Genomic DNA, 16,819 nt, shown 5'->3' with positions numbered 1-16,819 from the left:
TACCAAGTTCTCGATCTTTGTTTGGGGCCATGCAATATTACAAGCAACCATGTTGGTTGATGCGAGAATTATACGCACACAAATTAAACCCTCTTTTTGACAATTGTAGTATAAGTATAAGTAGGGATCGTTCTGGACCGGGGATTAGGAGGGATTGCAAATCACTTGGAAACTGACTCAAAAGCGTAAAAACATAATATAAAACACTATACTAGACTCAAAGTATGCAAAACTTAACAACGTAATATAAAGTTTAAAACACTTAAATTAAACTCAAAGAATGTAAAACTAAACAAACGTAAAAAACAAATCAAATGAATAAGACTTAACGAAATAAGGGGGGGAAGTTTGATTTGACGAAAATTGAAATAACAAAACAAGTTAATAAACTAAGCAAATTGTAAAACGAATAAACGTAAATATGAATGCGATGAAAATATGGATGATGGAATAGCCAAGGGGTTCTTCTCCACACATGTTACACTTGCATACAAGATTGATTCTCAGTTGGTATTTCGATAAATTATGAAACTCAACGCCCCGGGTTAATTAAGTCCGCTTAAATTAACCGTCAAGTTCTCCTTTAAGTTAATGAATTGGATGGGTTTGCACAACGCAATTCACAACATTCTCCAAAAGTCCTTTACGTGAAAAGCACAATAAAGATACAATTAAAGATCATTAAGCATTATGAAAACTATAAGTGTTGACGAGGCATTCGTTACTATGATGAGCATGAAACTCGTGCCAAGAATTCATTTAACGCGATTGTTTAGAAGCAACCTTCACTACTTGTGAATATAAGTTCATAACAATTAGGTGAAACTCACTTATATTCTAGCGTCATATTCATGCATGAAAATTAAGCGCGAATTCTTAATAAACATACATAAATAAGTTATCAATCAAACGGTTAAACGAATTGAATCCACAACTTATGAAATTCCAACGAAAGTTAATCAATTCATATTACAAATATAAACATAGTTTCGAATCACCCCCTAGCTAAAGGGGGTTTAGTTCCTCATAACTTTGAAATCAAAGAAACACCTAAACATTCCAACAACTCAAACTTGAATTGTATGAACGTTTAGGCACTCTTCTCTTCCATTACAAAACAAAGAGAATTGAATTTAAACATTGAAATCAAAGAAACACCTAAACATTCCAACAACTCAAACTTGAATTGTATGAACGTTTAGGCACTCTTCTCTTCCTCGTTGTTGTAGCACAAGGTCTAAGGTGAGTTTTGGGGGGATGAGGAGTGGTTGGAGTGGTTGGAATGAAGAGAAAATATGCAGAAAATGAAGGGATATGCACGGCAAGAATGGAGGTGTTTGTGGTGTGTTGTGTATGAAAAATGAGATGGAAGTGTGAATGAATGGTTCCAATTGAATGAAGTGTGTGTGGTTTTTATAGGGAGAGAAAGGGTGAGAATGTGGCTGCAATGCATATGAAAAACAGCTAGGAAAGTGGGTGGAAAGCTGGAATTGCACAAGGGGAATGCTGGAAAGTGCAAGGGAACCCACGGCAATGCTTGTTTTGGTGCATGTGTTGGCTGTTTTGTTTGTTGGGAAAGCATGTGTTTGCATGTGAATGTTGCTTGTGTGAAGTGTGTGTGAATGCATGTGAAATGTAAAGGGAAAAGCTGGAAATGCTAGGAATGAAGGCCACGGCAAAGGGTGAAGTTTTTGATGATTTAAAATGTGGATGCATGATGAAGAGTTAATAAATAATGCATGTAGGGTTAGGAAATAAAATCATAACTTAAAGGGGGGATGATTAAAGGATGTGGCTAGGTTGGAAAGGTGTGGAGGATGGATGGAATTAGGGGGAATGCACGGCAATGGTGGGGAGTTCTTTGGTGATGAGTGCAATGATGAAGAGTGAATAAATAATGCATGTGTTGATGAAATTGCATTTGGAAAGGTTGGAAAGTGGAAGGGAAAGGCACGGCAACAAGGAAGTGTTTGGGTGCATGTGTGTGAATGGTGGTTTTGCATGTGAATTGATGGATTGTTTGATTGGGCTAGGGGTTTTGCATGGCTCAAAGGATTGTTTGATTGGGCTAGGCCCTTTGTTTTATGTCCCAAAGAGCATACAAGGCTTCAATTTCGTCCATCCTCTTTGCTCCATGATTAAGCTATCCAATCCATGCCCAAAAATGCTCCAAATAGCCTCAAAATGCACTTTCTTGCTCCCTAAGCCCTTAGAACCTGAAAACACACAAAAGAAGCATAAATGACTAAAATAACTAGAGAAACATAACGTAAATGCACGAGAACAAGCCATTTAAGTCGCATGAATATGCTTCTATCATTGGTCCGCCTGAGGCCCATCATGACCCAACCTTATAAAGTGTGTATTAGTTGGTTACCAGATATGAACCCGACATATCACATTTGCGTGTCTTTGTTTGTGTGGTTTATGTGCCATTTGTGTTACCCTTACGTACAAATAAAATGGGTCATCAGAGAAGGATGGAAATCTATGTTGGTTATGATTCTCCTTCTAATATTTGTTAGAACCTTTTGATAGGCAATATCTTTACCACTCATTTTGCAGATTGTCAATTTTATGAGATAATCTTCCCACCATTAGGGAGAAATAAAAACATCAACATTCCTAAAGAATGATGTGAATTATCGTGGACGTCCTACTATGTCTCATCTTGATCCCAATCTAAATCGTCAGAGTATAACCAGATGCTTCCTTTGATCTAACAAACATGACGAGATCACATATACCAGTTGTAAATGTGTATGCAAAGATGAATGTACCAAATGTACGACGAACCTTCATCCCCGAAAGCAGGAATGCCACTACTGTGGCAAACCCTCGTACATTGGCGGTTAGCCAATCAATCTATCCTACGCCAGAAGTGTGGTAGATCACTCAGTTCGAGGATTTATTTCCCCAAAAGTAGAGGAACGTGGCATGTACGAATCTGCCCCTTGATTATCTCAATCACTTCCATCTCATGAGATTAAATCTGGATTACTCCCAAGCCGAGACCTGAGGTTCTTGGTCTAGTATACTAGTTTGGATGGGATATGTAATTGGAATGAGATTATCATAGATGATGTTTCATTTATATGGTAATTATCGACATAAATGAAAAACGACGATAACAAACCATGTTATGTTGATTAGTGTCAACGTAGAACTGATTGGTCAACTAAAAGAATCAATTGATGACGAATGAGATGAATGAAATAACGCGATATGACGCCTAGTGGTGCAAGGTTTCTCTCATAAACCATGTGATTGATTGCAGCATTACAAACGTGGTTGTAGTATCTCTAGGATATTGATACGAAACCTACATGGAGTTTCTAAATGACTTACATGTACTGATTCAAATAGTTCTATACCACAAGAACACCCTCTTAGTTCTCAAGAGGCCTTCACTTTGCGGATGCAGAACTATCCGGGCATATATGGTATACCCGTCTAAGTGAATATTTGATCAGTTAGGGATATATGCCTTTGCGTGTACAAAATCCAAAATTACTAGAGTTGAGAAAAATGACTTGCACCTAAAGTTGGATTTTAAGATGAATGATCTTGGGAAAACTCGACATTACCTTGACCTGAAGTTTCGAGCTAATTCTAATGGTATTCTGGTCCACTAGTCGAACTAGACTCAAAAGGTGTTACGTCCGAGTATACCTTAATCGCATGTATGCTAGATGCAAATGAGACCTTTACGGAGGATATGGAGCATAAGGTTCCATATTGGAACGTGAGACAACCATGTCTAAGTATAATTGGCGTTTGTTATACTTAGCTCAATGCACTAGATTGGACATCTTATATGCTGATAATCTTTTGACATAAAGCAGCACTGCGCCTACACGCCACTACCAAATTTGATGTTAAAGATGTTTTTCCATTACTACGGATTTGGGCTTATCTATCTTTATGCATCTCAGAATAGATCACAACCCCATTAATCTTCAGAATGATGTCTACATTATGGGATTTACTGAATCTGACTATCTATCTGACCGCACAAGGTACGTTCTCGAATGGTTATGTCTTTACCGTTAAGGAACACCGCAATATCTTGGAGGTCAAGCAGATAGACCTTTAGTTACGAAACCTTTAAATCGTTCCAAGACTCACTATATCTCATCACATAAAATATATGGTTGAGAACTCTTGTTGAATATATTCAAACTCCCTGCGATTTTCATCCACCATTAAGTCCCAAAAACAATCCATGAAGACAACGCCGTATATATCGACCAGATCATGATACATCCCAACAAGTCAACGCCAAGCATATTGTGTCTATATCAGCATGTGCATCAGAAGATTGAAGTTAAGTAGTCTGATCCTAGACAAACTTTCCGACGTCACTGCCAAAGTCTACCTTCCAGAAGCTTGTTCGAGGAATTGGTTTGTGTAACTTTCTCACTTACGATGCTTGTAGTTTCATTTGGAAGTATTGTCAAACTCAGGGGGAGTATCCAGAAATATACTCACTTGACCTTAATGTACTATTTTTTCCTACACTTAGGAGAATTTTTGTCATTGGGTTTTTGCTACCTGACTAGGTTTTGACGAGGCATCTATCCTAGGTTGGTCATACCTTTATGTACATTCTACTTGCATCTCGAAGATGTTTAGTTTTGACTTAATGCAACTACTCACTTTTCTCCTCTGACTATAGGCTTTTGTCCTATCTTGGGTTTTTTCATAGCGAGGTTTTGTGAGTTTTACCACCCATACATTCTTCTATTTGTTTTGAGACTCATATTCATTAATTGTGCCAACTAGATGAGATGACTTCATCAACTGCCTCTACATTTACCTGAAGATCTGATGCGTTATCTACTTGAGTATTTGCACAGTCAAGGGGGAGTGATGTGGCATATATTCTAATACATATTGTGATTGTGTAAATCCTAAGTAGAGATATATTAGGAATCCTTTGGGATCTAGAAGATCTTTCCTAATAGACGTTGTATTACTTGGAGAGCAAGTTTTTCTCCTCCATATTACTCTAAATATAGGCACAAAGACTGGGGAATTAACACATAATTCCTCAAGTCTATTCTTCACCCCCTTTCTCTCCATGCCACACCCCTCAGTTAAATATAGGCCACAACATGAGGCTAAATCTTAATGTTTGACAAATAAATATATAAATTTTAGTATAAACATAACATTGGCATAGCCTAAGAGAATATCTTATACCTCTTTCATGTTTATATTCTCTCTTTTTATTCTTCGTTTTTAAAGGATCCCAAATTCATTAAATACTGGCATCATAAAACACATTTCTTACAATGTTTTAGAGACAAATTATAAAAGACCACGATTACAAAATTGTGTGATATGTATAACATGTCACATAAAATACTAGTCCATTGACTTTTTACAAAATTGTGGTCTCTTAATGTGTTCAACAAAATGCTTCAATGGAATCCTCTACCTTCCGTTGTACCTTTCAACAAACTCTTGGGTCAAGTAGCAAAGTTGAAACATTACTTGCAGCCATCTCTTTGTATAACAAAATCAGAAATGTTATGCAAAGAAATTTCCCCTGACATTGTTACATATAACTATTTGATTCATGGAGTTTGCAAACTCGGGGAGTGGAAATAAGCAACGAGATTGTGGAATGAAATGGTGAGCAAAAATATCTTTCCTAATGTGCACACTTTCAATGTGTTAGTTGATTCATTTTGTAAAGAGGGGTTGGCTGGGGAAGCAAGAAGCATTGTTGAAACAATGATTCAAAGAATATTAAACCTGATAAGGTTACTTACAATTTGCTTAAGACGCTAGGCGCTAGTCGGGCGGCGGGGCGAGGTGGGGTCTAGGCAGGCACCTAGGCTGATTAGGTGGATTTAATTAAATCTATTATATTTCATTTAAATAAGTGTTTGTTTATACTTAAAATATATATAATTTCATCATAAAATATGAAATAGAATGACATATATATTGTTAGCTATTGGAACATAATGAAAACATGGGGAACAAGCATGTAATGTGTGTTCATTTCAGTATTTAACAAGTCTATTACAATTTATTGAAAAAAAATAAAATGCAAAATGAAAATGATCTATTTTCTAACTAAGTGAATCGCAACCTAGGCGGGTCTGAGCGTGCTAGGCGAGTGTCTAGGCGTGTGCCTCAGTAGGTCTAGGTGCCTTTTCTTAATTTTCAAACCTTAGGCATTAATTAGGGAGGTGGCCAACCGCCTAGCGCATAGGCGGGCCTAGGCAGTGCTAGGCGGGGATTTTTAGAACAGTGTGGATGGTTAATGCTTGTGAGGAGAAATGGACGAGGCGAAAAAGGTTTTTAAAGTAATTCTTAGCAAGGCCTACATGCTTGCATGATTCTCATAGTTATAACATACTAATAAATGGCAATTGTAAGCATAAATGGACAGATGATACCTATATGCTTTTTCTGGAAATGCCTCGTAAAGGATTTGTTCCATATGTTGTTTGTTATAATACTCTTATGGATGGTGGGGAGAATTCAAGATGCACATAACTTGTTCTCTCAGATGCAAGCTTGTGACCAACTTCCTAATGTTCAAAATTACTGTTTAAATGGATGGCCTGTGTAAATACCAACAACTTTTTAAGGCATTGAAGTTGTTAAGAGAGATGAAAATCAAGATATTAATTGGATCCAGATATCCAGGGACAAAGCTAGAGATCTACATGAATTGGGGCATCCTCAAGCAACAAACTCATAAATGATCAAGTTCAAGAATGTAATAAACAAAACACTTATATATTAATCCATAAGTTTTTTCATATCCCTTGTCGTGCTTTCATGTTTTGAAAGCGTTGCATGACAACTTCATTACCACTACCATAAAAAAATGTCTCCCTCAATAAAAATAATCATGTTATCATTCATTCATTGATCTGTTATCTAATTTCTCAATCAATCTTTAGAAATTTCATGACCGAAAATGCTCTTTCAACGATAGCAATGGCACATGGAAGTTAATGCTAATATCATAAGCAACTCAAAGAGTACATTTTTTTTTACAAAAAACTGAGTAGAGGCATCTACCCCCACTAGCCGTTGGGCTTAAGGCGGCTCCGTCCACGCAGATATCGTGAGTTACAATATTCTTATTGAATGCTTGTTCATTGATGGGAAAGTTGAATTTACAAAGGATCTCTTTAGCAATTTATCATTTTAAGGACTTCAGCCATACGTCAGGACTTACAATATATGCATCAGTGGATTTTGTAACTGAGAGGTAACAACCGAAGTGGAAAAGTTGCTTAAAGAAACGAAAGAGAAAGGTTGTTCTCCAAATGGTTGGACCTATAACATAATCATCCAAGGGTTTATCAATAACAATGAGACATCAAGAGCAATGGAACTTGTTTAACAAATGGTGGAAAGGGGTTTCTGCCGATGCATCATCTATGAAATTGGTAGTTAGTTTATTGTGTAAAGAGGGGAGGAGGAATTAAATATATACTTAAATTTATTACAAGTAACATAAGAGGTTCTCTCATAAATAGTACATAGACATGGGTAACCATGACATCTAACTAGGTGACTCTCATGGTCTATTTGATCCACGAAGACAATCATTGTGTTGGAAAATATTAGTATTTAGGTTTATTTTAATGTCTGGTGTTTTAGGCTTAGCCCGTTCGTTTTAGGGTTTCGTTTCCTTTTAGGTTAGTTTTCTATATATATGGTACTTTGTAACTCCATCTAATAACAAGTTAGACACAATGTAGTCCTTTCAGTTTGTAGCCTCCTCAACTTTCTTTGTTTCTTCATTAATAAAAAAAATCTTCGTAGTTTGTTCGTATGCTCGTTAGCGTACTCTGATTTTCAACTTGGTATCAGAGCATGTTTGATCTTTCGAGATTTAATATGCTCTTGATAGGTGTAAATGTGTTCGTATTAGTTTTGTTTGTCTGTTTGCCAGGTATCAGTTTCGTATCAATTTGTTGATTGTTCGTCGTCTTTCGCTATTTATATTGTTCGTCATTTGTTCTTGTCCCATACTTTTGCACCTGGTTTGCATCCTGCACAACACCTCACACTGTTCTGCACCAGATCGACTACACTCATGTTTTTTGACAAATTCCAGACCCGAGACCCACTCGAATCGAGTTCTTCTCTGCCTTGCACAACCACCATCTGAATCCCTGCACAAATCATACGCTACGTACTCTTATGACTTCGTCATCTTCCAAATGTACAAATGTAGACTTGGATTCGTCATTAGTAGTTTTGTACACACCACTTGAAATAGAAGGGTCGATTATTAGTAGTTTTGTACACACTACTTTGATGTTATGACTTTATCATCTTTAAAATGTTAACCAACATGCATCGATTTTAGCATCAACATATATATCAAAGTGTGTCACCAACCACCGCAAGGTTCTTTTTCCATCAATCCCGAGTCCGCAGCGTGGCAAATTGATATCATAGCTTGGGGAGTAGATATCCTTTAGCTTGTGGCCTAAGTTTGTTAATCTAGGTTACTTTTTAATTTAAATGCCTTGTACAGGAGAAAGAAAATTCCTCAAACAAATTCCTTCCTTTAATCAAATTCCTGAACTACTTTATCAACACCGGTGCCAGTGAATTCCATTTCTCTTCCCCCACAAAACTGATAAGCCCCCCAAATCCCTAATTCCCCACAAATCTTCAAACCCTAATGACCGACCCTTCTAGACCCGTCACCGGCTACCCAGCCCCGCCCTACGCCCAGCCCAATGGCGGCCAACCTTACTCCAGCTACCCCACCTACACCCAACCTCAAGGCCCCTACTCCAACGCCTACGCGGCACGCGCTACCTTCATCCGCCGCTTCGTCGGCGCCATGGTCGCCCTCTTCGTCATCGTCGGCTGCATCATGCTTGTGATCTGGCTTGTCCTCCGCCCCAAGCTCCCCGACTTCCGAGTCGATTCTCTCTCACTCACCAACTTCAACGTCTCCTCCTCCTCGCAGTCCTTGACCGGCACGTGGTCCGTCGGCTTCTCCGTCTACAACCCCAACAAGAAGCTCAGTATCCGATACGAGGAGGTCGAGTCCTCGATTTTTTACGGGAGGGGCCTCATATCGGACACTCGTTCCCAGCCGTTCGCTCAGGGGACGAAGGATCGCAATTTCATCAACGCCACCTTCTCGGCGGCGAATTCGTTCGTGGACGTGCCGGTGGTGCGCGGAATCGAGACGGACAGGGGGCGCGGGACCGTGAGATTCAACATCAAGGTTTGGGCTAGGGTTGAGTTTCGGAATGGCGGGTGGAGGCTGAGGCGGCGGCTGCTTAGGGTTTTCTGCCGTGACGTGGCGGTTTCGGTTTCTTCCAATAGCGGGTCGGGTAAGCTCGCAGGTGGATCAAGAGATTGTCAGGTGTATGTTTGAAAACGGAGCGCTGCGTTCGGCGTTAATGGTATTTTTCTCTCACGTTTAAAGTTACTAAATTGTCAAATTTTAAGATCGAGAAATGTGGTCATGTATGATAACTAAGATGAGTGTACGAATTTAGGTTCAGCTGCTGTATATATTTTGACTTCAATTCTTTTCTTGTTTTTGCTTACGATGGTTAAAATTTCGATAGTTCTATCGACACCAAGTTTAGTTTTTGTCCTTTCAATTACTACATATTGCCCGGATGTTGAGAAAATGGTGGTTGTCGATTTGTTTCGACTAGTTTAGTTTAGATGAGTCATTAGGCGTATTAAGGTAGGTTGCCGAGCTGGTTTGATTGCTGCACTTGGATGATTAATTGTGTGGTGGCATTTCACAAGGTAATTGTGGAGAGATAGATGTAGCAGTTGGGGTTTTTACATAGAAGCAGGGTTATAACTCGCGTGATGACAGATGTTGATACAAGGGGATGTATCTCTGGTGTGTAAGCGGGGGATTCGCCCCTGAAGGGGGTCTGTGATACTAAGGTCAGTTATGGATGTCCTCTGTTTTGCTGTATTCATAACTGAGTAGAGCTCATTGCCTTTCTTTCTCCGTAATTGTCTTTTGATTCTCCAGTCCATATCTCGTGGAATTTAAGAGGCCAGCCGATCCCGTAGATTTATTCGAAATTGGGTTAAGGCAACCCTATCCAACTGAAACAAAGTGTCTTAAAACCCGTCTTACTTGTTTTGTCTTGGTTGTCACCGGGCCATGAAAAGCAAGTTGGAGAAAGGGCTTGACGAGCTCTCTGTTAGGATTTGTGATGAGAATTGTGATCTTATAATTAAGCTGTGTGTGTATTCTTTTAAATAGAAGATTGACCGTGCCTCCTTTTGAAATCCTTGCAAATCAGTGTAGTTGTCGGTTTTTTTGTTTATCAAGTTCAGAATTTCGTGAAACTGTCGAGTCAATCCCTGAAGTGTGTCTACAATAGCCCGATGTGGTTCGGTGTTTAAGTCAAGGATACACTAGGCTAAGTTACATTTTTGTTACCATTTTAAACTTGAGTTTCCACTCCCTGGTTTGAATTTTGGAAATTTCAGCTCTTTAGTTTGCACTTCTTCCAATCCACACCGTGACTAATAACGCCCTTCATTTCTGGCCTTTAAATCGAATAAATCGAGAATCAAAGGATCAAAATTATGGTTTAGGGCATGGAAGGGGTGAATATGGTGGTGTGGAAATCATTTCCGTTGCAGAATCTGTATCCTGGAAGCATCTCTGCTACTTTATTCATCGAATGTTGTTCGCTAGGCTTCCTTCGTATGCACTACAATGCCACTATCATCTTTAGATCTAAACCACATGTGGCATAATCTCCTGCTTCAATTTCCTTTCATGCTTTCAATTGATGCCAACCACATAACAGAAATGTACATTTGAATAAATTTAAGGATAATGCTATTCACACACTCATTTCTACACACGCTTGTTAATTTTTGCCATTGATCTTTTTCATTTGTTTGATTCGACGACCTAAAATTAACAGAGTGTGTGAGAAGTAAAAATACGTGAGCAGATAGCACTACCCTAATGACGTGTTAATTTCGAACATTTTCTCGCGACTTCTGGAGATGTCCAAAATCAACTAATGACGTGTTCTACTTTTGCATTTGCTTTCCCCTACCTTGCAGTTTGTTACGTAATTTTATTTCTTTTCTGTAATTTCTTCCAACAAGAATATGATTCTGACCTCTTAAAGCATTTCAAATGGGAGTCTCTATTTAAGACTCCCACCATCAACTTGGAAGACTTATTTATTGGAACTAAATGAGAATAGTCGGGTGCCTAAAAGAATATCGCCTACAATGGGAGGGCCTCATAGTATAATTCCTAAATATAGAGCATATCGCCTACAATGGGAGGTCCTCATAGTATAATTCCTAAATATAGAGACTAAAATATTAAAAATTAATGTTCATTTCATTGTAGTATTGTGGGCATTGATATATTTGATATATTGAAATTTTTTGCTTTCTCCGGGCCAAAATATTTTTTGAGAAAATGTACGATATTCATTGATAATAAAGAAAATACGTACATCATTAAGGATATGGTGTATACCATGGGCTTTTATAAAAACCTAGATGTGGATTTCAACCCTGATGAAAGGAAAAAAAGTATTCTACATCAATAGAGTACCAAAAGATACTATCCTCCGTAATAAGATCAAAGATTACACCAAGGTTCTTCAAACCAAATTACATAGTTATCCGGGCCAAAATATTGAGCTTATCTGATAAATGGCAAACCCGTTGGAACTTTTGATGATAGGGATACTTTTAACTATTAATTAAAAAATTAATACTAAACGATTGTGTTTTTCTAATTTAGATCACTGCCCTTTTCTGGTAAAACCCTGCGTTATTTGGTAAACTGCAATCCTCAAATGGTAATTAATTAACTTGTTTACCGCTTATTGAAACCAAGTGGACGTGCTAATATCACCCATCCTTCAATAAAAAGTGCCACATAATATTCTTACTTTTGAATGTACCCATCTATCAACAAAAAGAAGTGCTGTGAAGCATTCACACATTGGTGGATTTGTTTCCTAGTCAAAATCAACAGTGGATCCACATTTTGAGTTCCTATATAGAATCCTCACATTTGAAGATTTCTTTGAGGTGTTCAATGGGTCTCTGTATATTGGGATACTTTGAGGACTTCTAATCAAAACCATTGAAAGCTTTTTATCCCTGTATATAGGGACTATATAGTTATAGAGACTCCATGTAGGATCTCCATTGGAGATGCTCTCATCTCAACTTGATGGGTGCATATTTTCATATATTATTATCATAGATTTCTTTTGGATTTTGTCTATATGAATGGGTTAAATGCACAAATTATATTGTTTTAATTTATATGCATTCAATACCGGAGTTACGCTAAAAAAATAAAGGAGTGGAAAACAAGCTTTTTGGGTGTCTAGAGTAATTTCAGTGGAGCAATAGACTAATTAACTGTACCAAGACAAATGCATGAAACTGTAACGGTTTCATGCATCAAATGGACATGGAAATGATATTCAATGGACTTTAGGAGAGAACTTAATTATTAGTTTTTATTATTTCCATTATTTTTTTATTTTCTTTAATAAAGACTTGACAGTCCATTAGAACTAGGATTAGTGGTCATTTATTTGGCCTTTTCTATTAACCTTTTCAATTCTTGCCGTGACGTTATATTAAGGAGATCAATTCTCCTTATGGAGGGTAAGAAAGCCACAAAACACAATTCTTATCAAACCATAGAAGGGCTGCGACAAAGAAGGGAAGAGGAAGAGAAGTTTATAGTTTTCTTTTCTTTGCTTGGGCTACGATGTAGCCTGATCATGAATACTTAATTGCCTTGTGGCATTGTGTTTGGACCCAAAATAATATTATTGGGCCGAGCGTAGGTTTATGTTTGGCCCAAAACTTTTCTAAATGTACTATAGGCTGTCTAGTGGTCATAAGCCGCTCAGTTAGGGTGGTCGAGTCCTATTGCAAGAAAGAGTGATTTGGATAAAAGCGGATGGGTCGAAGTCCTAGTACGATAAAGAGTCTCAATGGAGTGAGGACGCTGAGATTTGAGAAGTGAAGGTGGCTGAATAAGGAGTTTGGTTCAAAGTCCTAGTAGGAGTAGGATTGGCTGAGCCTTAGTAGGACTAGGACGAAGAATCCTAATTCGAGTATAGTTCTGATTTGACCAAGATGAGATTGGCTGCTATAAATAGGAGGGGGATGCATCATTTGAAAGCCCCTCCAATTCAACACCCAAACTGCCCTGCGCAAACCTCTCAAACATCTTGAGATTTTTTATTTTCTTTTTCCGCCAACACATCTTCAGTTTGGATAAACAACACTGTGAAGGCAACCGGCGAACATCTTCAGTTTGGATAAACAGCACTGTTGCCGTAAAATCAGCTGACCGATGAGCACTTTCAGTTTGGATAAACAGCATTGCGTCGAGGCCGATTGGTTACCTATCCAAGTCTCGGTTGAGAAGGGTTTCCGAATCCTTACTGGCAGAGGTCATCTTATTAGCTTTCTCGGTGAAGTAAGGTGTTACAAGTTACTACATTCGGCACATTGAACGCCGAGTGATTTTATGATTGGATACTCACAAGTGAGTTTCAGAGTTCGGCATTTTGACGGTCGAACCACATTTACCATCAAGATATACACCTCTTTTGAGTACATGTGTCTGTATAATTTAGAGCCGGTTCGATGTGCTTATACTCTTACGAATATAATCACCGTGACCGAGCCCGGCGCCGACGATTCATGAACTTCGCAGAACTAGCAGCCTTGTCTTCAGACTCAAGAACCCGAAGGCCGAGATGCGTTCCTTCCTCGGTCGCAGTTGCAAGATCAAGAAGTCAGTAGCGCGTTCAACGCAACATCAATAAATTTTACTCCTCGGCCGAACTCGGTCGACGAGTTGGCACGCCCCGCATCAACCAAGGGACGTAGTTAGCTCATTAGTTACTTAGCCTACATGCCACGTAGGCTTTGTAGCTTTTAGGGTTAACATTTTGGCATGCCTAATGGGACACAGTGCTAAAACTTTGAAGTTCATGACCATTGAGACATGGGCAGTAAAAAAGAAAACAATTATGGGAAAGTCAACGACCAACCTACCGGTTCAAGGCCATGGACAAGATTTGTCACAGGCACAAAATCCCCTTATAAATGTGACACCTGAAGCTGCAAATGCAATGCACCGAGAAAAGGATAGTGGAAGACTGCGACGAAAATGATGGGGAAGGCTCTGATCCCCTACTAGGTCATTTCTTCGAAGACAACTTGATGAGCAATCTCGACAGGTCGAACAGTCGATCGGCCAAAAAATGAACAATTTGCTCAAGGTAATACGAAGTAATGGTGATACACACACTAGATTGCTTAAACTATTGGTCAGTAAAGCCTTCGAAGATGCACACGCTAGTCAACCTTAACAACTTCTATTTAAGAGTAGTCCACTGCAAGCTGAGACAAGATCCACTCAGCTCCAACCGATGGACTTGGAAAAAAGAAGATGATCAAGCAGTCGATCAGATGGATCCGACCAGGGAATGGAAACAATACCCGTCAATATGATCGAGGTCCAAAAGATGATCGATTCAGCCCTGAAAAAAGGGCTGAAGTTCCCAAAATTCATCCATCCATACCCGGCTTATGTGGAGAAGTTTGAATATCCTAAAGGCTTCAAATACCAAATTTCAGCCTTTTTGCTGGAGAATCGTCCTTGTCTTCGTTATAACATGTAACTCGGTTCATTGTGCATATGTTAATAACGACTTCCATAAACTACGATTATTCAACTTCTCGCTAACAGGTTCAGCATTCGCTTGGTACATCAACCTCTCACCTAATTCCATCTAGAGTTCGGAAGAACTAGTCGAAAAGTTCCATGAACAATTCTATCGACCGGGGATGGAAATGTCAGTTTCATCACTAGCTAGGATGGCTTAAGCATCAAACGAGTCGCTAATGGAATACTTAACAAGGTTCAAGTAGGCCAGAAATTAGTGTTGAGTACCTCTCCCTGAAGTTGAATTCGTCAGAATCACTCTAAACGGCTGGATGTGGAATACAAAAAAAAAATTCGGAGGGGGGGGCAAACTTCCGAGATATGTACGGACTGGCCTAACACGTCGAGCAGTATGATTATTTGCACCAAGAGGAAAAGATCTCGAAGTCCCCATCCCGAGGAACGATATACAAGAATCCCACGGTTAGTTACGCATTGGTCGAAGGCAAGGATTCCCAATACGCCAGTGTGGACATGGTTGAGATAGTAATAGATAAACTATACATTTGCAAGGCACTATCTCAAATTAATTCCAAGGATGTCAAAACCCACTCGGCCTCTGAAGAGATGATTAAAACATCAAAAGTCTACACTTTTGATATCACCAAGGCCAATGCAATTTTCGACCAGTTGTTGGCAAATATCATTAAACTTCGGCCAGGACATAACATTCCTAAGGCCAAAGAGTTGAAAGGCAAAACGTATTGCAAGTACCATAACTCGAAAAACCATATCACCAACAATTGCGTCATGTTCCGTGATGCCATTCAAAGTTGGATTGATAAAAGTAAGCTAAAATTTCCTGAAAAACATATGACTGTCGACGTTAATCCCTTTCCCTCGACCACATTTGGCATGGTGGATGCTTATCTACCTAAGAACAAAGGGACATGGAAGGCCGAGTTCATCCCAGTACAACATGTCTTAAAGCAGAACTCTCAGTCGCGACTCAAGATTGATTTATTTTCAAATGAACCGCCTACGGAGTTTTCAGGACCGGCCATAGTCGAATCTATGTCAGACTCCAGTGCATAAGAAGCTGATGGACCGATGGTTTTGTGTAGCCGTTGTAAAACACGCGTCGTCCTAACCGAACGTAAAGAGAAAACACCTCAGGTTCCAACACTATGACAACCGTCCACGGCCGCAACAACATCTCCAAAGGAACTCAGTGCTCGCCAACGCCAGAAGGTGTTCGAGAAGCTTGGTCCTCAGGTACGAACAAACGGTCCAACCTCAGCCAGACGGCGTCTCGACTTTGAAACGTCGTTTTATAATAAGGATTATTATTCACGTAACTCTACTGTGGCAAATGTACCAAATGTACGACGGACCTTCATCCCCGAAAGCAGGAATGCCACTACTGTGGCAAACCCTCGTACATTGGCGGTTAGCCAATCAATCTATCCTACGCCAGAAGTGTGGTAGATCACTTAGTTCGAGGATTCATTTCCCCAAAAGTAGAGGAACGTGGCATGTACGAATCTGCCCCTTGATTATCTCAATCACTTCCATCTCATGAAATTAAATCTGGATTACTCCCGAGCCAAGACCTGAGGTTCTTGGTCTAGTATACTAGTTTGGATGGGATATCGAATTGGAATGAGATTATCATAGATGATGTTTCATTTATATGGTAATTATCGACATAAATGAAAAACGACGATAACAAACCACGTTATGTTGTTTAGTGTCAACGTAGAACTAATTGGTCAACTAAAAGAATCAATTGATGACAAATGAGATGAATGAAATAACGCGATATGACGCCTAGTGTTGCAAGGTTTCTCTCATAAACCATGTGATTGATTGCAGCATTACAAATGTGGTTGTAGTATTTCTGGGATCTTGATACGAAACCTACATGGAGTTTCTAAATGACTTACATGTACTGATTCAAATAGTTCTATACCACAAGAACACCCCCTTAGTTCTCAAGAGGCTTTTACTTTGCAGATGCAGAACTCTCCGGGCAGATATGGTATACCCGTCTAAGTGAATATTTGATCAGTTAGGGATATATGCCTTTACGTGTACAAAATCCAAAATTACTAGAGTTGAGAAAAATGACTTGCACCTAAAGTT

The 16,819-nt window shown here is 39.1% G+C and overlaps 1 protein-coding gene across 1 annotated transcript; it reads left to right on the top strand.

The window, feature by feature from the left end:
- Positions 1-8,425: 8,425 nt before the first annotated feature.
- LOC137716487 (NDR1/HIN1-like protein 10) lies at positions 8,426-9,592 on the top strand. The gene has a single exon (XM_068455943.1). The coding sequence runs from the start codon at positions 8,675-8,677 to the stop codon at positions 9,383-9,385; it is 711 nt and encodes a 236-aa protein (XP_068312044.1). The 5' UTR covers positions 8,426-8,674; the 3' UTR covers positions 9,386-9,592.
- Positions 9,593-16,819: the final 7,227 nt, after the last annotated feature.

This window comes from Pyrus communis, chromosome 14 (genome assembly GCF_963583255.1).
Source record: "Pyrus communis chromosome 14, drPyrComm1.1, whole genome shotgun sequence".
In the NCBI taxonomy this organism is placed as follows: domain Eukaryota; kingdom Viridiplantae; phylum Streptophyta; class Magnoliopsida; order Rosales; family Rosaceae; genus Pyrus; species Pyrus communis.
Note: the sequence above shows the minus strand (reverse complement) of the source record. Positions and strands in the feature narration are given on the sequence as shown.